Here is a 24,394-nt window from a genome sequence, read left to right as displayed (position 1 = left end):
TAGTGGCTGTACTAATTTACAGTCCTACCAACAGTGTGGGTTCTGTTTCCTCCACATCCTTGTGAACCCTCGTTATTTGTTGTCTTTTTGATCATAGCCATTCTGGACAGATATCAGGTAGTATCTCTTTGTGGTTTTAATTGGTCTTTCCTCAGTGGTTAGTGATGTTGAACATCTTTTCATGTGTCTGTTGATCATTTGTTTGTCTTCTTTGGAAAAATGTCTATTTACATCATCTGTCCATTTTTTAAATAACAATTTACAGTTATTATGTCTGCTCATTGGATTGATCCCTTTATCATTATGGTGATGCTAGTGGTATAGAACTCATCTGCTATGCAGGAGACATAAGAGACGTGGGTTCGATCCCTGGGATATTCCTCCAGGAATATCCCCTAGAGGAGAACATGGCAACCTACTCCAGTATTCTTGCCTGGAGAATCCCATGGACAGAGGAGCCTGGCGGACTACAGTCCATAGCATCATGAAGAGCTGGACACGACTGAAGAGACAGCACACACATACAATGTCTCTTTAGGTCTCTTGTTACAGTCTTTGTTTTAAAGTCTGTAAAATTATGTTTTAAAGATAGTTCAGCTTTATTTTATGGAATAGATTTTCTGTCTCCTCAATGTAGTCTATTTGTCTATAGTTCTTAAGTGAGTCTCTTGTAGGCAGCATATGTATGGCCCTTGTTTTTTAATTCATTCGGCCACTCTACAGCCTTTAATTGGAGCATTTAGTCTACTTACATTTAAAGTAATTATAGTTTTTCCAAGAGAATGCACCAGTCATAGCAAACACCCTCTTCCACCAACACAAGAGAAGACTCTACACATGGATATCACCAGATGCTCAGTACCAAAATCAGATTGATTATATTTTTTGAAGCCAAAGATGGAGAAGCTCTATACAGTAGCAAAAACAAGACTGGGAGCTGACTGTGGCTCACATCATCAGCTTCTTATTGCAAAATTCAGGCTCAAATTGAATAAAGTAGGGAAAACCACTAGGCCATTCAGGTATCACTTAAATGAAAACCCATATGATTATACAGTGGAAGTGACAAATAGATTCAAGGGATTAGATCTTGTAGACAGAGTGCCTGAAGTAGACAGAGTGCCTGTCCAGTGTCATGGACGGAGGTTCATAACGTTGTACAGGAGGCACTGACCGAAACTATCCCCAAGAAACAGAAAGGCAAGAAGGCAAAGTGGTTGTCTTAGGAGGCCTCACAAATAGCAGAGAAAAGAAAAGAAGTAAAAGGCAAAGGAGAAAAGCAAAGATATACTAAACTGAATGCAGAGTTCCAGAGAATAATAGAGAGACAAGAAAGCTTTCTTAAGTGAACAATGCAAAGAAATAGAGGAAAACAATAGAATGGGGTAGGCTAGAGATTTCTTTAAGAAAATTGGAGATACTAAGGAAACATTTCATGCAAAGGACGAAAATGGCAAGGACTTAACAGAAGCAGAAGAGATTAAGAAGAGATGGCAAGAATATACAGAAGAACTACACAAAAAACTACACAAAAAAGCTAATAAACCAGATAACCATGATGATCTGGTCACTCACCTAGAGCCAGGCATACTGGAGTATGAAGTCAAGTAGGCCATAGGAAGCATTACTATGAACAAAGCTAGTGCAGGTGATGGATTACTAGCTGTGATGTTTCAAATCCTAAAAGATGATGCTGTTAAAGTGCTCCACTCATGATGCCAGCAAATTTGGAAAACTCAGCAGTGGCCACAGGATGGAAAAGGTCAATTTTAATTCAATTCCAAAGAAAGGCAATGCCAAAGAATGTTCAAATTACGATGCAATTGCACTCATTTCACATGCTAGCAAGATTATGCTCAAAATCCTTCAAGCTAGGTTTCAGGAGTACATGAACTGAAAACTTCCAGATGTTCAAGCTGGATTTAGAAAAGGCAGAGGAACCAGAGATCAAACTGCCAACATCTGTTGGATCATGGAAAAAGCTAGAAAATTCACTTTAATGGCAGAAGGTGAAGAGGAACTAAACAGCATCTTGATTAAGGTGAAAGAGGAGAGTGAAAAAGTTGGCTTAGAAATTAACATTAAAAAAATGAAGATGATGGCATCTGCTCCTATCACTTCATGGCAAATAGATGGGGAAAAAGTGGAAACATTGTCACATTTCATTTTCTTGGGCCCCAAAATCAATTTGGATGGTGACTGCAGCCACAAAATTAAAGGATGCTTGCTCTTTGGAAGAAAAGCTGTGACAACCTAGACAGTGTATTAAAAAAAAAAAAGACATCATTTTGCTGACAAAGCTCCTATAGTCAAAGCTATGGTTTTTCCAGTATCGATATGAGAGTTGGACTGTAAAGAAAGCTGAGCACCGAAGAACTGATACTTTTGAACTGTGGTGTTGGAGAAGACTCTTGAGAGTCCCTTGCACTGCAAGGAGATCCAACCAGTCCATCCTAAAGGAAATCAGTCCTGAATATTCATTGGAAGGACTGATGCTGAAACTGAAGCTCCAAATACTTTGGCCACCTGATGTGAAGAACTGACTCATTTGAAAAGACCCTGATGCTGGGAAAGACTGAAGGCGGGAGGAGAAGGGGACGACAGAGGATGAGATGGTTGGACGGCATCACCAACTCAATTGACATGACTTTGAGCAAGGTCTGGGAGTTGGTGATGGACGGGGAAACCTGGCATGCTGTAGTCCATGGGGTTGTAAAGAGTCGGACATGACTGAGCTACTGAACTGAACTGAGCTGATTCATTATCATTAACTTGAACACTACTGGATAGATTGCTTAACTCTACCTTTCTTAGATTTTATCTAAGCAAAACCTAGGGTTTTGTCATTTACGTTTGTTTCAAATATATTCTTCTATCTCCTCATTATGCCGAATTCTCTATTTTTATTTCTGTGAACTATGTAGGCCAAGTATGTTTTCCGGTCTTGTAGAGTGGCTTACATGGGAAAGGTCTTATGACTCTCAGCAGCATACTCCCTTCTGCTTACTAGAGCTATATGCTCCAAGGTTGTCCCTTATGTGGGCTCTGTAGACCCTTCTGTTGTCTCGGGGCCAACTCCTGTGGTTGTATTAGTCACCGAGAGTGTTCTTTGGCCTAGTTGGCTTCTAGGCCATATCTCTTGTATTGACTGCCAGGCCCTGGTGGTTGGGCCACCAGGCTGGTCAGCATGGCTGGTCACATGACCTGATAGTCCTGGCCCAGGGCCAGATTCTGGGGCATGCCAGCCCATTGGTAGGAGCTGGGGAGGCTGGGGCTGGTATTGGCCTGCTGGTGTGCAGAGTCGGGTCCTGGGTTGGCTGGCTGGGGGCTCCTGGCTCTGGTACTGTCCACTGATGATGGGTGGGTAAGCCTCTGACATTACTAGGCTAGAGGAAAGTGAAAGTGAATTCGATCAGTCTTGTCCGACTCTTTGCTCAGTCGACTCTTCGCGACCCCATGGACTGTAGCTCACCAGGCTCCTTCGTCCATAGCATTTTCCAGGCAGGAGTACTGGAGTGGGTTGCCATTTCCTTTTCCAGAGGATCTTCCTGACCCAGGGATCGAACCTGGGTCTCCTGCATTATAGGCAGATGCTTTACCATCTGAGCCACCAGGGAAGTGCCTCCCCAGCTCCTACCAATGGGCCACCAGAGGAAGGACTCCAAAATGGTGCTTGCTAGACCAGTGTGCTGGTTGTTGAACCTATCATTGAATCCTACCCTAACTCTTGGTTGCCTTTTATACCTTTGTGATTGTCCAAGCAGCCTACTATATTTTTATTAGCCAACCATAGTTGAGGGTGTGTCGTGACCTGTCAGAATCCTGTAGAGGAAAATCTTAGTCAGCAGTAGATTCAGGATGATTTGCAGCCATATGCCTAAGGAGCAGATTCTAAAGTATGAAAATATATACAGTCCTATGGGACTGCAAGGTGAAGGCAATGGCAACCCTCTCTAGTACTCTTGCCTGGAAAATCCAATGGACGGAGGCACCTGGAGCCAGGTGATTTCCTGAGTGTCAGTTGCAAGAACAGAGGCTCTAGACAAGTGTATGGGCTTCCCTGGTGGCTCAGATGGTAAAGCATCTGGCTGCAACGGGGGATAACCGTGTTTGATCCCTGGATCGGGAAGAACCCCTGAAGTAGGAAATGGCAACCCACTCCAGTATTCTTGCCTGGAAAATTCCATGAACGGAGGCACCTGGAGGGCTACAGTCCATGGGGTTGAAAGAGTCAGACACGACTGAGCGACTTCACTTTCTTTCACTTTCAGACAAGTGTTGTAAGGTTTTTTTCTGGGAGATATCGGTGAACAGAAGGGGGCAGAGGTGGCCTTCACTGACCCTGATCCCTAAGAAAGTCCTGTAGCCCCTAGGTGTGTGCCAAACCTTAACCTGCCTCTCAGACCAGAGCTCCAGTACAAGCAAATAGTCTTCTTTCACAGAAGGATGGGAGTGAGTCTCATAGCCTGTCAAAAACTCTCTGTTAGTGTCCCAAGGACCCAGGAATGCAAGCTCTCCTGGCTTTCAGAGCCAGATGATCAAGGGATGTCCCCTTGGCTGTAGGTCTAAAAATCAGGGCTTCAGAGACATGTAAAGTTCACTTCTGAGCGATACCCTGGCGCCCTGTAGCCCAGCAGAGGGAGAGTACGAATATGTAGCTCGCTGGCTGTAAGGCGGCAGCCGGGGAGCATAAAGACTGCGTTCTCCAGAAAAGGAAAAAACTGAGGAAGATGGCGCCCGCTGGCTGGAGTACAGCAGAGGGAGAGTGCAAACATGGCGCCTGGTGCCTGCAGCGACGCGGAGCTGCGGAGCGATGGCCGCACCGGAGAAAGGGAGGACAGTGATGGCGCCTGCTGGCTGGCGGCAGGCTGGCGGAGGGAGAGGGTTAAGATGGTGCCCACCGTTGTGTGTGCCCAGAGCATTCAGGCAGGCTCTTTGACATGTTAAATTAGCCGCCCGCATTTCAGGCCAGCGCTTTAATCTACCCAAGGGAAGCTCTTGGGCTTAAAATGATCGCAGTCGCTGCTTTTCAGCTGAGCCCTTGGAGGGGCAGGTTCCTGCATGGGGCCTTTTCTGAGCAGAGGAGTACAGTCTTGTGGACACCGTGTTGTGAGCCCAGTTGTTTTTCAAAGCTAGATATTTTGGGACCTTGTTACTCAGGCGTAGGTCTCTAAAGCTGAGATACCTAGTATGGGGTCATCATACCCTTCATTCCTTAAGAAGAGGTCTGGGTTTTGCGTTTTCCTCCTGATTTTGGGTCACTGTTCCAGGGCTGGGTTTTATGGCAGGATTGTTCCCAGTCTCTCCCACTTTGATATGCTTTTCTTCTCCTTCGCCCAGTGTGTGGTAATTGCTCAGTCAGTCTTTAGGTAGTTAACAGAGGAAAGTGTTCCATATTTAGCTGTAGTCTCTGTGTCCACAGGAGAAAGTGAGTTCAGGATCTTCCAGTATCAGTGTCTTGAACAAGATTTCTCAATGTAAGTATAATTGCTGGTCCAAGGATCGAACCTTTTGAAATTTTGTTGCGCATTATCAAATTACCTTCTAAAAGGTTTTTATGTCTGCTCAGTCACTCAGTCATGTCTGACTTTTTGCGACCCCAAGGACTGCAGCCCACCATGCTCCTCTGTCCATGGAATTTTCCAGGCAAGAATACTGGCGTGGGTTGCCTGCCAGTTCCTTCTCCAGAGAATCTTCCCGACCCAGGGATGGGATCCACATCCCCTGAAGTCTCCTGCTTTGTAGGCAGATTCTTTACCACTACACCAGCTTCTATTAACCAGTTAATACTCCTACTGATAGAGTAAAGGTATCTTCTTTGCATTTTTGTCAACTCTGGATATTACCACTGTTCTTAATTTTGTGATTTATAAATAATATCTTATTTTTCTTCCTTCTTCTTATTTTTAAGGTTGTTTATTTTGTACCTTCTTTACTTGCCATATTTGCCTATTTGTGTTTTAAAGAATAAGTTTTGCTTTATAGAATGTCTATTTTAATTACTCTTTTAATATTTTATTTTTAATCACTGATTTATTTTTGATCTCTGTATTATTTAATTTGCATGATTACTTTTTGTCTTAAACTGGAAGTCTCTACCCAGTAAACAATTGCCCATCCCCCAGCCCCTGGCAACCACTGCCTACTTTGTCTTTCTATGAGTCTGACTGCTCTTAGTATCTCATATAAGTTCAGTCATGTACGTATTTGTCCTTTGTAACTGCTTTATTCACTTAGCATGTTTTCAAGGTTCATGCATGTTGTCAGTGTGTGTTTTAAAATGCCCATTCTGTCCCCCTTCCTCCCTTAGCCCTCTCCCCTCCTTTTCCCCCACCAAGTTTAGGAATACCCTGAACTTGTGTTCTCTTCTCTCACCTCTCTTCATGCCTAAGCAGAAGGACTTTTCCCAGAGACTCTGCCATCCTCATTCACTTAATGATTCATCTCAGAATCTGAGCCAAATGCAATGCAGTTTCATGTCTAGCAGGGCTGGTCTGAAGGTCTGTGCTCACACACTTGCTCTTCAGTAGTCGATGTGCATTGAGTTTTCCTGATCTGGCCACTCTTGTTTCTCTTGACTCTGCCAGAGGCTTGGCTGCAGGGGGCCCCGGATGGCCTGGGGTGGTTAGAGTGGTGACTGTCCAGGGACAGTGAAACATGGAGTTACTTGATTGCTTCTGGTGCTGTCACCAAGAGGGTAAGGGGCTCCTGGTACAGCAGTTCATGCTGTAGTGTCTTAGCCTAGGAGGGAGTGTGAAAGAGGTAAAGGGCACTTGAGGGATATAGAGGGCCAGCACCCACAGCAGCCCTGGGTGCCGGGCCTAGCAATTCTTCCTGAGTATAGCTGTAATCCTTTGTATTTTCCAGGGAATATATGTTTTTATTTTACTTTTAGTAATATATTTACTGATGAGATCTGAACCTTTTTGTCATATTTTAATAAAGTAATTAGAGAGTGATACAGTAAGCTTTTCAGTGCCAACATGATTTAAAGCCAGCATTTTGTTGCACTACCAGAGGGGTTATAGGCTTACTATCCTCAGCCTTTAGTACCCAACTAGAATTTTTCATTAGCTGTCTTGAGTTATACTTTTTGTTGTGAGCAGTTGAAATTATTTTAAAAAGGGCCGTAGTCTGTAATTCTTAAGACAGGGTTTTTAATTGACGATGGAATATCTGTTTTGTAAAGTCCTTATTTTTGTATGAATGATATTAAATCTATCATAGTGAATTCAGCATTCCATAGTTTCAGTGGTGAATAAAAATGCAGAAAGCACAGCAATTACAAAAATGAGGTCGTAAAACATCCTCAAGATTTAGCACTCTAAGCTTACTTAGGATGGAAACCGTTTCATATTCGAGTGAAAGTTTTGGGGGTTTTAGCAGTCAGCATCACATTAAACTTAGTGCCAGAGCTTCTCTCATGCTCATTTTGCTGTTGTGTTAGTGATGGTAATGTGACAACAATATACTCTTGAAATAGAGGATTGTTAGTATTCACATCACAGTGAATTGAAAGCATTTTGACATGGAACAGAAAAATGATTGACTTATAGTAGAAAATTTAGAATTTTAATAAACTATAAGCCAAATGGAGAAAATTGTCTAGTACATTCAGTTTTGATTATTTGCTGTATTTTTCTTTTATTTTCTTCATGAGGTCAAAAGTGTTTATTTTAGTAATTATAGGATGAGCAACACATTTGACTCCCCCAAACTTATGATGATTATAGCAAAACTGTATCCAAGTTAGTACCTTTACACATCATTTCTTCATCACAGTTTATTGCTTGGAATAGATACAAAATAATGGAATTTGTAGGAATGTTAAATAATTTCCAACTCTACTGGGTATGAGTATGGAAAAGAGTTTAAGGAAATTTTGGGGGAGCATATGATTTTTAGTGTTTCCCTGTCCTTGTGGAAGTATTTCTAAAAGATCTGAAATGGTATAGAAGACTGTCTGGTGATAAATGATTAAAAGGTTTTTCAAGGAAAGTGCTTCTAAGCTTGGGCTTATGCAGCCTACCTAGTCTCTTTCTTCAAATGAATTTGCTAGTTCATTGATTTTGAATATTGATAGCATGTCATGATTGTATTTATCTTACATATCATTTAATTTGAATTGCATTTTTTCTATAAAAATGAGTTTTCTTAAAATGTGGAAATTCTCTGGTTGCATGTTTAGAAACTATATAACCTGTGACTATTAAATGACTTGATAATTTAGATAGTTCTGCTTTGATAACTTAAAAACTTACAGTATTATGTATAATACTTTAGAATTTCTGGAGGTATAGGTGAATGTGCATGGACTGCTTTATTAAAATGTGTGATTTAGGTTCAGGCACAAACTTAGGCACTTGTGAGTGCCTAAGATCTATCCTGTATCAACTTCTTTGAGATTAAAACAAGACTTTTCTTCATATGGTAACATCTATTCATTAAACATATTTGAAAGAAATGATATATAAAGTATAAATCGAATGAATAATGCTTTCCACTTCTTACTAGTCTCTGAGATTTATGGGATTTATGAAATATTTTTGAAGTAAATTTCCTTTCCAATATTATGTAGTATATCTTTTTACTGTAAAGCAGATAGTTTTTACCTGTCGCCTTTTAAAATTTACAGTGTTCCAGGAACTAAGTGCCTTAACATATTGTTAATTGATTCCTTCACCAGTTCTGTTTTATAAGGGAGGAAACCAAGATATAGAGATTTAACCTTTCTCTAGGGTGCTCAGATATAGTAGGTGTTGTAGCTAGAATTCAAACCCATTTTTCATGATGTCAAAGATGTCTTGGTAATAGGATGTCATTAAAACAAACCATTATATCTGGAAATGTAATTTTTTTTTTTATCGGCTGTAAAGTAAACGTTGAGATTCCCTCGTATTGTATTAATCCTATTCTAATAGGCTCTTCTAGAATTTTTACCAGAGTTTGTGTGCTGGCATGGTGGTATCATCCAGTGGCCTACTTTCTTACTGTTTTTCTTTCAGCTAGTTAATTTTGTAGATGATCAGTTGAAATTTTGTTTGTTATGTATTCTCTTGATATTAAATTATTTTGTAACAGATCCCAAGCAAACTGATATAAATTTAACTTAAAGTAAAACACCCACATTTTCTGACTCATAAGCTGTGTAGATCCAAGGATATTGTAGGTACAAAATATTTTTAATCCCTGGTTATTGACAGTTGTTTTTTTTTAAAAAAGGTATTCAGAAAACTCTTAAGCTTGATTAAATTCATTCTTGATTTTGCTTCTGTATAATTGGAAATAATGTGTTCTCTGTCAGTAAACTGTAATTTTAAGTTTATTCTTGAATTATTGTTATTCCTCTTTATAAAATCATTGTTAAATTCTGATGTTAAAGGTATGTTGGTACAGCTAGGCACCCAGATTTCTACCATAAGCAGCATTCTTCTGCCATCTCCCAGTTGGAAAATAATAGAAGATGATATCCTGGTTGGCCTGGCCTAGATCATATGGTATCTCTTGTACCGTTATCTGTGGCATGGTATCTTGACATTGGGCCACCTTGATGATTGGCTTACCTCTTTCCAACTGAAGGGTGGTTTTCTTGCAGGCAAGATTACTTGCTGGTAATGATTACAGGAGAGTGTTTTTGTTGTTGTTGTTGTTGAATGTATCTTTTATATATATTGTATCATAATATCCTTCTATTTGTAGGTTTATAATCATACACACCTGTAATATTAGATATGAATAAAGTATGATTTACAATATGAAAAAAGCTAAATAAAGTTTATATTAGACTTCTGTAGGAAACATGGTGCTTTAGCAGATGGTTTTGTTTATATTGGTAAACTCATTGCTTTCTTTGACAGAAATGACAGAAGCTTATAAAATTTGCAAAATACATCAAATAAAGAAACAAAAATAACCTGTAATCTCAAATCACTTATAACTTTATTATCTATTTCTAATTTCTTTTGCAGATATATATGCATGTCTGTTTATATAAAAAATATTTGTTTAAATAAACAATATGAACTATGCTGTATACTTCAATTTGACTATTGTTCATGATAGACTTTTGAACATTCATATTGTTTCAGTTTTCCCTCCACTTGCAATGAGTACCCTCATTTTTTATTTAGAGTAGAGTACATTTGTCATCTCTTTGCACAAATTTCTAGAAATGCAATTTCTTGATTTATGGGAACATGGGATGTTCATGAACATATATCGTACACAATGACAAATACTGAAAGAGAAACTCCCCAGGTCAGTAGGTGCCCAATATGCTACTGGACATCAGTGGAGAAATAACTCCAGAAAGAATGAAGGGATGGAGCCAAAGCAAAAAGAATACCTAGCTGTGGATGTGACTGGTGATAGAAGCAAGGTCTGATGCTGTAAAGAACAATATTGCATAGGAACCTGGAATGTCAGGTCCATGAATCAAGGCAAATTGGAAGTGGTCAAACAAGAGATGGCAAGAGTGAATGTTGACATTCTAGGAATCAGCGAACTGAAATGGGCTGGAATGGGTGAATTTAACTCAGATGACCATTATATCTACTACTGCAGGCAGGAATCCCTCAGAAGAAATGGAGTGGCCATCATGGTCAACAAAAGAGTCCGAAATGCAGTACTTGGATGCAATCTCAAAAACGACAGAATGATCTCTGTTCGTTTCCAAGGCAAACCATTCAATATCATAGTAATCCAAGTCTATGCCCCAACTAGTGACGCTGAAGAAGCTGAAGTTGAACGGTTCTATGAAGACCTACAAGACCTTTTAGAACTAACACCCCAAAAAGATGTCCTTTTCATTATAGGGGACTGGAATGCAAAAGTAGGAAGTCAAGAAACACCTGGGGTAACAGGCAAATTTGGCCTTGGAATACGGAATGAAGCTGGGCAAAGACTAATAGAGTTTTGCCAAGAAAATGCACTGGTCATAGCAAACGCCCTCTTCCAACAACGCAAGAGAAGACTCTACACATGGACAACACCAGAGGGTCAACACTGAAATCAGATTGATTATATTCTTTGCAGCCAAAGATGGAGACACTCTATACAGTCAGCAAAAACAAGACCAGGAGCTGACTGTGGCTCAGACCATGAACTCCTTATTGCCAAATTCAGACTTAAATTGAAGAAAGTGGGGAAAACCATTAGACCATTTAGGTATGACCTAAATCAAATCCCTTATGATTATGCAGTGGAAGTGATAAATAGATTTAAGGGCCTAGATCTGATAGAGTGACTGATGAACTATGGACTGAGGTTCGTGACATTGTACAGGAGACAGGGATCAAGACCATCCCCATGGAAAAGAAATGTAAAAAAAGCAAAATGGCTGTCTGGGGAGGCCTTACAAATAGCTGTGAAAAGAAGAGAAGCAAAAAGCAAAGGAGAAAAGGAAAGATATAAGCATCTGAATGCAGAATTCCAAAGAATAGCAAGAAGAGATAAGAAAGCCTTCTTCAGCAATCAATGCAAAGAAATAGAGGAAAAACAACAGAATGGGAAAGACTAGGGATCTCTTCAAGAAAATCAGAGATACCAAAGGAACATTTCACGCAAAGATGGGCTCCATAAAGGACAGAAATGGTATGGACCTAACAGAAGCAGATGATATTAAGAAGAGATGGCAAGAATACACAGAAAACTGTACAAAAAAGATCTTCATGACCCAGATAATCACGATGGTGTGATCACTCACCTAGAGCCAGACATCCTGGAATGTGAAGTCAAGTGGGCCTCAGAAAGCATCACTACGAACAAAGCTAGTGGAGGTGATGGAATTCCAGTTGAGCTATTCCAAATCCTGAAAGATGATGCTGTGAAAGTGCTGCACTCAATATGACAGCTAATTTGGAAAACTCAGCAGTGGCCACAGGACTGGAAAAGGTCAGTTTTCATTCCAATCCCAAAGAAAGGCAATGCCAAAGAATGCTCAAACTACTGCACAATTGCACTTACCTCACATACTAGTAAAGTAATGCTCAAAATTCTCCAAGCCAGGCTTCCATAATACGTGAACCGTGAACTTCCAGATGTTCAAGCTGGTTTTAGAAAAGGCAGAGGAACCAGAGATCAAATTGCCAACATCTGCTGGATCATGGAAAAAGCAAGAGAGTTCCAGAAAAGCATCTATTTCTGCTTTATTGACTATGCCAAAGCCTTTGACTGTGTGGATCACAATAAACTGTGGAAAATTCTGAAAGAGATGGGAATACCAGACTACCTGACCTGCCTCCTGAGAAATTTGTATGCAGGTCAGGAAGCAACAGTTAGAACCGGACATGGAACAACAGACTGGTTCCAAATAGGAAAAGGAGTTCGTCAAGGCTGTATATTGTCACCCTGTTTATTTAACTTATATGCAGAGTACATCATGAGAAACGCTGGTTTGGAAGAAACACAAGCTGGAATCAAGATTGCCGGGAGAAATATCAATAACCTCAGATATGCAGATGACACCACCCTTATGGCAGAAAGTGAAGAGGAACTCAAAAGCCTCTTGATGAAAGGGAAAGAGGAGAGTGAAAAAATTGGCTTAAAGCTCAACATTCAGAAAACGAAGATCATGGCATCCGGTCCCATTACTTCATGGGAAATAGATGGGGAAACAGTGGAAACAGTGTCAGACTTTATTTTTCTGGGCTCCAAAATCACTGCAGATGGTGCCTGCAGCCATGAAATTAAAAGAAGCTACTACTTGGAAGGAAAGTTATTACCAACCTAGATAGCATGTTGAAAAGCAGAGACATTAGTTTGCCAACAAAGGTTCGTCTAGTCAAGGCTATGGTTTTTCCTGTGGTCATGTATGGATGTGAGAGTTGGACTGTGAAGAAGGCTGAGCGCCAAAGAATTGATGCTTTTGAACTGTGGTGTTGGAGAAGACTCATGAGAGTCCGTTGGACTGCAAGGAAATCCAACCAGTCCGTTCTGAAGGAGATCAGCCCTAGGATTTCTTTGGAAGGAATGATGCTAAAGCTGAAATTCCAGTACTTTGGCCACCTCATGCGAAGTGTTGACTCATTGGAAAAGACTCTGATGCTGGGAGGGATTGGGGGCAAGAGGAGAAGGGGACAACAGAGGATGAGATGGCTGGATGGCATCACTGACTCGATGGACGTGAGTCTGGGTGAACTCCAGGAGTTGGTGATGAACAGGGAGGCCTGGCGTGCTGCGATTCATGGGGTCGCAAAGAGTCGGACACAACTGAGCAACTGACCTGATCTGAATGCAAGAGGTTGATCTGGTTAATAATGTCTAATCTAAACCTCACAGTTGGATTTCATCTAGTTAAATCGTTTTTGTTGTTGTTGTTGTTGTTTTAATGAGATGTATACACTGATTATTCCTTAGCACTGTTTCTAAATATTTGGTCTCTATACTTCCACTGCCAACTTAGAAGCATTGTCCTATGTAGATGCCATCTGAATAGTCATTTTTATATTGATAAAAGTAAATTATTAGATGATAGAGTATAGAATTTATGAGCCATAATTTAAGGACTATGCTTTTCCAAAAACAGACATTTAGAAAAAGCAAAATAATATCTGTTATTCTTTTCAGGCTGATCAGTTGATGTTCGCTTTGCATTTCATTAGAGGCATGCATCCTGAACTTTTTCAAGAAAATGTAAGTGGAAGAAAAGGAGGAAAATATTATGAGTTGCATGGAAATTTGGTAACAGGTGGACTTTTGGTTAGATTAGAAATTGCTTAAGGCTGGAAATTCCATATCAACCTATTCATTTTTTACTTAGTTAGAAATTTAGTGTATGAAGCTGATTTCCAGTTCTACTCTCCTGTGGATGAGCCAGATATTCTGAAGGAATGATAAGGCAGCGAAAGAACTCTTAAGTTGCCATACTACCAAGATTTTTCTGAACACAAGTGTACTTTTCCAGGACACCAGAAGAATCAGCCTTCTTATTTTCCTCATCTAAGCAGTGGGGCTGATAAATATAAAAATATGAAGCTATACGAGTATACCAGTACATTATTTATTTACATTGGCATGCTTAGAATCAGCACGTGAAACAAGAGTGGGTCGTTCTCAGAAACCACCTTCTTGAATCTGAAGATTTATATTAATCTTCTAATGTATAATTTATCTTCTTTTGTTTATGTCTTCATTTCTGGTCTGCCATATAACCTCCTCTCAGACTTGAAAGAAATGGCCTTTAAGATAGGGCTAAGTTCCATCTCTGATTTACTTCTAATGTTAAAAAATTTTTGTAAGTGATTTTCCTCATTATTCTGCCATTTTCATTAAAGTAGGCTTGCAGTAGCCAGAGCGGCAGGGAATAGTATACGGACAGTGCACTCTGACCTGGTGACCTGGTAACCTTTAACAGTATGATCAGACTTGAACTACGCTCTTGGTTCTGCTTATTTGAATACGTGCCATTCCATATGACTGTTCTCTCTCTATTTCTTTCTAACTCCAAATACTCTGGTTGACTTGTATAAATTTCTCCTGATTTTAATTTGGCTACTTTTATTTATACCATTTACTTTGATGCATTTCCCTCTTCCTGTATACTTTTCATCATGATCAATAAGCTCTGTTGTATGAGACTTAGTTTTTCCTCTTGAAGTATAAATAAATTATCATTGGGAAAAGAACACTTTTCCTTGACTCACATAAAATAGTAGTAATAATTTTCATTTTACTTATTTGTGACTGTATAACTCCAGTAGGAAGAGTGAGTGGAGGTAGTATGTTGCTTTGGTACTTTTTCCGTATTGCACTCAAATTTTATTATTCTTATGCTGGCCAATGTGTAACAAATAAAATGGTAGTGCCCATAATTATCTGATCGGATAACCCAGAGTGAAGACATAGGTTTTCAAAGAGCTCTGGATTCTGTAACAACTTGATCAATTTTGATTCCATGAGTTAATTAGGAAAAAAAAAAGTAGCAATGGCCATCTTCTCCCTATACGTTGGAAAAGAAAAATTAATGGTGGGACTTTTCTCTATTTTTCCCAGTATACACAATTTTTAAACTTCTGATGCATCTTACTTCTTATATATTAGTGAAGAATGGCATGTAATAGGACAAATTAAAGATAATGACAAATGCTAATTATATAGACATTTTAATTTTTAGATGTTAAGACTCACATGTGTTTAATGTGTTTATATTTTTTCTTATAATTATTCTAATAGATTTCATTTTAATGTTGGTATGGTACCAGTATAATGTTTTATATTGATAAGGTCCATAAACTCATAATATATGAGGAATTGGGAAGATATGAAAGGAGTTTTTTCCTCCATGTATTTTAGAAAGCTAAATTGTAAGCTGTCTTATGGGGAAATTTAAAAAGATTTGTTAAATGGTTAGAATATTTATCTTTTGTGTGTTTCTCATATTTTTGTTAAATAGGAATGGGATACATTTACAGGTGTGGTTGTTGGAGACATGTTGCGGAAAGTTGTAAGTTGGAGTAATTAAAATTATTATTTCATTCTTAGGGAAAGTAATTCTGGTTTTGACTTCATGAAATATAATTTGCTTCAGAGTAGTTTTAAGTTACTGTTGAAATTATATTTTAATTAGAGGAATATGTCCTTCCCTCTATTGCCCTAATATAAAATGGACTGATATATTTTTTTTGTCCTTGAGGGCATATTTTTTTTTGAGAATATTTAATTAAACATAAAAAATTAATATGGTTTCTTTTTTCAGTATATGTATTTTGTAACTCTAAGAAAATCAAATCTTGTAGTATAGCTAGGAAAATTTTCTTAAATAAGTGAAATTAAGAATTACTTCACTTATCTTTTGAAACTTTATTCAAATTAACTTTTTTTTCCAGTAATTTTCTACCTCGATAGGTAATGGACAAAATTATTCTTCAAAGCAGCCTATCCAAACTGTAATGCAAAACCTAGATTATGTTGGAAATGCAAGATATAATTAAAATAATGCAGTTTTATAGTAATTTCATATTACATTTGAGTTTTTCTGAAGTTTTACAAAGGAATAAGCATTATGAAAATAAATGTTACATTTTTCTAAATCGTTATCTATACCTTATGTAGAATTTTACCATATTGATTTGTAAAATAGATACAAATAAAAAATACATAGAATGAAGTTCTTCTTAAAAACCAAAAAGTGTTCATAAAATTAGCTGGTCAGTTTAACAAAAATTTTTTAAAGTCTGAATTTTACCAAATGTACCAAGGGAAGTAATTGCTCTAATTTCAAAAGGACTCTCAGCAAAGAATACGTGATCAACTTCCATCTTGGATAGATCAGGAAAGAAGCTGGGCAGTGGCAACATTCAAGGTATTCCTTTCTTACTTTGAAGGATATTTAATTTTTTAATAGTTGCATTATTTCTGTTTATATTTTTATGTTCTACCACTTCATACTTGGTGTTGATATTTCTGTGAAAATGACGTAAAATCTGTGGGTAAAAGAATATTCAAGAATTATTCTGATTAACACTGTGATGAATAATTAATTAATTGAATCTATCATTCACTGTATAACATATTGAATCTCCACATGGTCAAGATTCTGTGCTATATACCTATAGGGAATAGAAAGATAAGTAAGTGAAATGTCCTCTAATATGATATGTGGATACCTTATTAATAGAGTAATTTAGGATCAGTAATAGAATGCAGTATGATACTTATGTTGAAAAGGTTTCAAAATCAAATTACCTCTCTCACTTCTATTCACCTTTTAATATCTTTTGCACTCAACTGTTCACCTATGGTAAGAAACATATTTTTTTAAACAACTTTACTAGAATGCAAAAAATCAATAATTATAATTATATTTATAATTATAAAATTATAATTATAAAAATTATAAAAAATCAATAATTATAAAAAATAGAATTTGAAGAATTATAAAAAATAGAATTATAAAAAGAATTTCTGGATTATTGGGCAGGACCTGTGAAATATTTCATGTGCTCCTAATGGAAAATTAATATTAATCTTTATGGTACAGTTAAAATTGTTTGAACAATTGATCTACTGAGATGTTATTCTTGGCGAAAAACCTTAACTGTATTAACCTATAAAAGTATAGTTATTTTTTTTCACATACTAATTTCTTGTTAAGTAAAGAAATGCAAAACATTGAGGAAAGGCAGCTTTCCTTTTCAGAGAATGTTTATAATATATATTAGTGTTTTATTATCATTTTAGTTTATAAAACATTTTCAAATGAACAAATCTTAAAAGGGAGATATTAACTTTCTTTTTATGGATAAGAAATGAGAATCTATGCAGTGAATTGCTAAATGCTTGAACCTGAATTTTCACTTAAATTTCATACCTATTTTTGAGGACTTGTTATGTGCCAGGCATCATATTAAATGCTTCAGATGTATTATCTTTATTATCACGATAACATATTCAAGAGGTCATAATTATGCTTGCTTTTGAGAAGGGCAGGCTGAGGTGTAGACAAGTTAAATAATTTACCCAAGATCAAATAGCTGGGAAGTTTTGAAATTGTGATTTTAATTTGAGCATTCTGATACCACAGTCCATGCCTTTGATATATGTTTTCCAAATATAGTGGGATTTTTCCCACTCTTTTTTCCCCTCTCTTCTTTCCCCTCCCCACCTTCTTATGTTCGAGGTATTACGCAGAATTTAAAAATGGATCTTCTCATTATATATTTTCAACATTGTTACCCATTTCACAGATGAAGTAGCTAAGGCATAAAATGATATAGTCACTTATGGTCACTTAGAAAATAAAGAGTTGAAGTTGTAACTAGGCATATTTTTACACTCTAAAATGGAACTCTTATTGTGGCAGTGTTTTAAGTTTGTACTTGGTTTCAGTGAAAGTATTCTTTTCTCCACAAGGTGGAGATAGGTACACATGTTTTTACATAGAGAAAAGATTTGTTAATGTACAAGAATTGATGTCGTATTACTTTAGAAATACTTGCTTTTAATTTTGGATTAGGTACATGCACCATACTATTTCTGACTTAGACATGATTGAATAAGCCAACATGAGTTAGAAAACATAGTATCTATCAGGAATTTCCACTTACTGTTTTTTAGTATGCATGTGTGTGTATGTATTTAGTATGTATGTTTGTATGTCTGTATTTATATTTGTTTGTTGCTCACTATATATTTTTATTTTTTAGATTGCTCTTCCCAGTCTTTATCAGACCCTGTGCTTTGAAGATGTAGCTTTGTGGCGTACCTATTATCATAATTCAATGTGTGAGCAAGAGTTTCCATCTAGTCTTATAAAGAAAGTTTCTTTATTTCAGCAGGTAAATTATCTAAATGCATAAAAGTATTAAATGTTTCTCTTGTTGTTCAGAAGCCATTTAAATGAAAGCTTTGCCCTCAGGTGTCACTTAACCTTGGGGTGTACGTGGGAAAGGGCTCTCTGGTCTTGCCACCCTATCCAGACGGGGAAATCCCAGACAGTGTTTCTGGGCAGTGTGTTTCCCACCAAGCTTTTATTACTCCCCCTGCCTCCGACCCAAGGAGGATCTTGGAATAGAGTATCCGTATAGAAAGTGAGTAAGGTATTTATTGTTCAGGTTCTTCACACATTTCCCAGGGTTCTGTCTAACGAAAAAAAAGACATTATGCTAAGGAACAGGGAGCTTGTGTCCCTGTTGGCTAGACCAAACCTTAGCCTTGGAGAGGACAGGGGAGTTGATGCTCCAGGAGATGACCCTTCCGTTTATGTGTGCGCGTATCCTCAGCACTGAGTCAGGTCCAACTCTTTGCGGCTCCATGGATGGCAGCCCGCCAGTCTCTTCTGTTTACTGGTTTCTCCAGGCAAGAATACCAGAGTGGGTTGTAATTTCCTTTTCCAGGGGATCTTCCGGACCTGGGATCAAACCCTCATCTCCTACATTTCCTGCATCGGCAGGCGGGTTCTTTATCACTCTGCCCTTTCTCTTCACTATGCTGCTGGTTTTGGTTCTGTCCCCTTTGTTTTCTCCTTTTGAAGTTCTGTTTCATCAGGTGTGTTTAAGAAAAAGAAAAAAAAGAAAGAAAAACTTCATTTGAAAACCTAAGCATCTAGAACTAGACATGATTCAGCATAAAATTGGTGATTTGAAAAATTCCGGAGTTTTCTGTCTCTGCGCTGCCGTCACCAGGAATGCCTCAGCTACAGACTCTTATTTTCACTTGTCAGTGGGCCCTTTGTTAGCTTCTGAAGACAGCTAGCACTGTGACCAGTACATGCTGATGTTTACCTTTGAGAATAGATCTGAGGGCTTCCCAGGTGGCTAAGCGATAACGAACCTGCCTGCCAGGCAGAAGATGCGGTTTCAATTCCTGGGTTGGGAAGATCCCTTGGAGAAGGAAATGGCACTCTGGTGTTCTTGCCTGGGAAATCCCATGGACAGAGGAGCCTGGTGGGCTACAATCCAAGAGGCAGCGGGAGTTGGACACGACTTAGAGACTAAATAACAGCAATAGATCTGATGGATTTTAGTAATATTTTGGCTATTAAAGAAATGTATTTTTATATACCTATTATGACAGTTATAGGCATAGGAAATATTGTAGTAAGCATTTTTTAAATTAATTAGCATCATTCTTCAATTATAGTTGTTGTGGGAACTTTATTTTTTAAAAATACTCTGCACTTATATTTTAAGGTTCTTGTGGTACAGACTCTCAGACCAGACAGACTGCAAAGTGCCATGGCCCTATTTGCATGTAAAATTCTGGGTAAGTACACTTCTTTCCTAGACCTAGATCACTGACCTGAATTATTTGTTTTTTTTTTTTTAATTAATTTTTATTGGAGTATAGTTGATATACTGTATTGCATTAGTTTCTGCTGTACAATAAAGTGAACCAGTTATACATATATCCACTTTTTAAAAAATTGTTATCCTTATGATCCAGCAATCCCACTGCTGGGCATACACACTGAGGAAACCAGAAGAGACACATGTACCCCAATGTTCATCGCAGCACTGTTTATAATAGCCAGGACATGGAAGCAACCTAGATGTCCATCAGCAGATGAATGGATAAGAAAGCTGTGGTACATATACACAATGGAGTATTACTCAGCCATTAAAAAGAATACATTTGAATCAGTTCTAATGAGGTGGATGAAACTGGAGCCTATTATACAGAGTGAAGTAAGCCAGAAAGAAAAACACCAATACAGTATACTAACGCATATATATGGAATTTAGAAAGATGGTAACAATAACCCTGTGTACGAGACAGCAAAAGAGACACTGATGTATAGATCAGTCTTATGGACTCTGTTGGAGCGGGAGAGGGTGGGAAGATTTGGGAGAATGGCATTGAAACATGTATACTATCATGCATGAAACGAGTCGCCAGTCCAGGTTCGATGCACAATACTGGATGCTTGGGGCTGGTGCACTGGGACGACCCAGAGGGATGTATGCGGAGGGAGGAGGGTTCAGGATGGGGAACACATGTATACCTGTGGCAGATCCATTTCGATATTTGGCAAAACTAATACAATATTGTAAAGTTTAAAAATAAAATTAAAAATAAAATACAACTATATAAATTGATGAACTATAAAAAAAAAAATTGTTTTCCTGTGTAGGTCATGGCAGAGTGCTGAGTAGTTTTCCATTCCCTACAGCAGGTCCTTATTAGTTATGTATTTTCTATGTGTAGTGTGTACATGGGCTTCCCAGGTGACACTAGTGGCAAACGACCCACCTGCCACTGCGGGAGATGCAGGAGACACTGATTTGACCCTTGGTTGGGAAGACCCACTGTAGTAGAAAGTGGCAAGCCACTCCAGTGTTCTTGCCTGGAAAACCCCTGGTGGACGAGCCTGGTGGACGAGCCTGGAGGACTATAGTCCATGGGGCTGTGGAGAGTCAGACACAATGGGAGCACATGCACAGTGTGTGTATCAGCCCAGGTCTCCCAGTTTACTCCCCCCTTCCCCACTTTGTAACCATAATTTCTGTTTCTACACCTGTGGCTCTATTTCTGCTCAGTAAATAAGTAGATTTAAGCCATTTTTTTCTTTTTAGATTCCACATATAAGTGATATCATATAGTATTTGCCTTTCTCTGATGTCACTCAGTATGATAATCTCTAAGTTCATCCATGTTGCTGCAAATTGCATTATTTCATTTTTTGATGACTAAGTAATTATATATATATGTATCACCTCTTCTTTATCCATTCTTCTGTTGATCCACATTTAGCTTGCTTTCATGTCCTGGCTGTTGTAAATAGTGCTGCATTGAACACTGGGGTGCATATATCTTTCTGATTTCTTTTTCTGGGCATATGCCCAGCAGTGGGATTATTGGATCATACTGTGGCCCTGGTTCAGTTTTTTAAGGTATCTCCATACTCTTCTCCATAGTGGCTGTATCAATTTACACTCCCACCAAAAGTGTGGGAGGATTCCCTGTTCTACACACTCTCTGCAGCATTTATGGTTTGTAGATTTTTTGATAATGGCCATTCCGACTGGTGTGACGTGATGATACCTTATGTAGTTTTGATTTGCATTTCTCTAATATTTAGTGATGCTGAGCATCTTTCATATGATTCTTGGCCATCTGTATGTTTTCTTTGGGGCAGAAGATCCAAATTATTTGTTTTTATTTTACATTTTATTTTATGCTGACCTTAGTTTTGAAAGATTATACACTTTCCTCCTGTATCCTAGTTGTCTTATAACTCTACTTGGCTTAAAGAAATATTTGTTTGTGTTGGATATGACCATAATTAATTTTGTGTTAAATTTGATGCATAATTGACACCCTATACCTAGCTAGGATGTTTGAACTTTTAAAAATTCTTTTCTTATGGAAACACTTTAGATTTTTAGACATTCATCTATGATCAGAATTTCAAAGCAGGGCATCAGATGTATGATTTAGATAAAATTAAATATACAGATTCCATGCGTATGTGCTAAGTCACTTCAGTTATATCTGACTCTGTGACCATATGAACCTCTATCCATGGGATTTCCCAAGCAAGAATACTGGAGAGGGTTGTTGTTTCCTTCTCCAGAGGATCTTCCTGACCCAGAGATCAAACCAACATCTCCTGCAGCTCCTGCGTTGGCAGGAAGGTTCTTTACCACTAGCACCACCTTAGAAGTCCCAGAGTCCTAGATAATAAAGCCTTCAAAATGAGTTACTTTTGCTGTAAAACAAAAATAATTTGTATATCTTTAGTTTGTAAACATCTGTGCAATACATATTTGTTAAGCCTTTTAATTAGTTTTAAAGGAAGCATTTAAAGTTATCAGTCATTTGAAATAGCATACCATATTAACATTTGTACTAGAAAAGTTTGGAAAAACTATTTCAAAGAGAATATGAAAACAATTTTACTTGAAGCTCAGTAATCCAAGAATAATGGATTTTTGTTATTCTAAACCACAGGCGGTTTTAGAATTATGTTGGAAATATGTTGGCACAATTAAAATAGCATGCTGACAATTTTTTCTAGAAACTCTCCATTTATATTTAATATTTCCACATAATACATATGAAATATTATATATAAACTGTGTTTAATCAAAGCTTATGTATATTTCAATCAAGTAAACCTAACATATGCATGTTTTTCTTTATATTTGAATTTCTCATATAAATAAGCTAGCACAATGTTTTATGAAATTGAAAAATATACTGGGCCTTCCATGCTTAACATTGAAAAACTTCACAGTACCAAATAATCATTCTGTTTTCAATATGCAAAACTATTATATTCACATATATAACAGTATTATTTGAAAAATTATCTCTTAACTCGAAGGATTAATTTTACCCTAGTGAACTCATTCTTTCCTTAAACATGAATGTTTATAACAATAATAATCATTGCTAATATTTTAATAGCTCTTACTCTATGCCAGGTACTAGTCATAAGTGCTGTGTAATTTAATCTTCACAAAAACCATATGAGAGGCTATTTTTACATGCATTTAAAAATGAGGAAACAAGATCACACAACTAAATGATAGAATTCAAACCCAGCTCCAAAGTCTGTGCTCTTTAAATACTGAAGGACTCAAGATTTATTCTCAGATTAGAGAGATGTTCTTGGCAGATGCTAACATAAAACAATCTGCCTCAACCTTAGATGGAGTTTTTCCATATGCACCTCCATTTCCACTCTTAGCAGTATCAGTTTTCCAGGGCTGCCCTCAGGACCACAAGCTGGGTGGATTAGAACAACAGACGTGTATGGTGTCATAATTCTGGAAGTTAGAAGTCTGAAATCAAGATTTTGGCAAGGCCTTTGAAACCTGTAGAGGAATCCTTCCTTGCCTTTTCCCAGATCCTGGTGGTTTGCTTGCAATCTTCCGTGTTCTTTGGCGTGTAAGGGTGTATAATTTGAATATTTGTCTTCATTATCACTTGACATTTGCCCTGTGTGTTTCAGAATTCACACAGCTGTCTTCCTATAAGGAAAGCAGTCATATTTAATTGGGAGTTCACCTTAGTCCAGTCTGAATTCGTCTGAAGTTAACTAATTATATCTTCTGAGATCCTGAGATTAGGCCTTCAGCATGTCTCTTTTTGGGGGCTACATTTCAACCCATTATGCTCACTAACCCAGTGTTTAACATAATGGCTATTTTCTGTTTTGGCAAGATGTCCTTTATCCCTGTGGGTGTACTTGCACACATGTTCACACATATGCACGCACATATTTTTGAGGCTCCATTTAGAATGGTCACTTGTCTGGTTAGTGAAGAATATGTCAAAGTATGTCTATGGATATATTCTTTGCTTTCCTTTTGTTTAGCATGGAGAGAAAATATCCCTATTTATGCATCCCTGTTGAATGTTTATTTGCTAGGTTCTTTTTACTCATATCTGATAGAGTGTTTATCCACCTAACTCTTGGTTAGAAAAAGTAGGGGTGGCCTCTGGGCCAGTTGGTTTCATGGACTCTGATAACAGCAGAAGGTTTCCTTCCTTTGCCCCGCCTTGTAGTTTCTCTCTGCACGTCTCTGCTCCTTTCTCTCTCCCTATCTTTGTCTTTTCCTTTTTCTTTCTTTTTTTTTTCTGTCTCTCTGATTCCTGCTTATGTGTTGCCCTTAATCTCATGGTTCATGTATATGCTGAAGGATAAGGCTACTGATTCAGCATGTAGTTTAAAGCTTGTAGTGAAAGAAACTTTCTTTCCCAATTTTACTGTAAAAAACTCTACAGAAGGACTCTGATTTTCTTGCTTGGGTAACATATCCACCTCTGTAGCTAATTCCAACAGTAATATCTGACACAGGATTTTTCCCCCAAAGAAGTCACAGGTAGAGTGGGGCTTACTCAGAAATGAGGGGAAGGGTTGCAGGTATAAAACAGTAGGTACCCATCATAGTCAAATTGCATATGATCTGTTGTAGCTGATTTTCATATTTAAGTAATTTGATGGTTG

At 37.9% G+C, this 24,394-nt stretch overlaps 1 protein-coding gene and 1 non-coding gene across 3 annotated transcripts in view; one reads left to right on the top strand and one right to left on the bottom strand.

The window, feature by feature from the left end:
- Positions 1-24,394, top strand: part of DYNC2H1 (dynein cytoplasmic 2 heavy chain 1) — a 395,032-nt gene that overhangs the window by 190,773 nt on the left and 179,865 nt on the right. For both annotated transcript variants that reach the window (XM_024975702.2, XM_024975701.2), the window contains 5 exons: positions 13,567-13,632; positions 15,392-15,442; positions 16,223-16,300; positions 18,144-18,275; positions 19,629-19,701. In XM_024975702.2, the coding sequence (XP_024831470.1) occupies positions 13,567-13,632; positions 15,392-15,442; positions 16,223-16,300; positions 18,144-18,275; positions 19,629-19,701 (400 nt within the window). The remainder of the gene's footprint in view (positions 1-13,566; positions 13,633-15,391; positions 15,443-16,222; positions 16,301-18,143; positions 18,276-19,628; positions 19,702-24,394) is intronic.
- Positions 3,545-3,617, bottom strand: TRNAY-AUA (transfer RNA tyrosine (anticodon AUA)). The gene has a single exon. It is a non-coding gene; the product is annotated as a tRNA-Tyr (tRNA).

Source organism: Bos taurus, chromosome 15, assembly GCF_002263795.3.
Source record: "Bos taurus isolate L1 Dominette 01449 registration number 42190680 breed Hereford chromosome 15, ARS-UCD2.0, whole genome shotgun sequence".
Lineage (NCBI taxonomy): Eukaryota > Metazoa > Chordata > Mammalia > Artiodactyla > Bovidae > Bos > Bos taurus.
The sequence above is the reverse complement of the archived record's forward strand: the minus strand, read 5'-3'. Positions and strand labels throughout refer to the sequence as shown.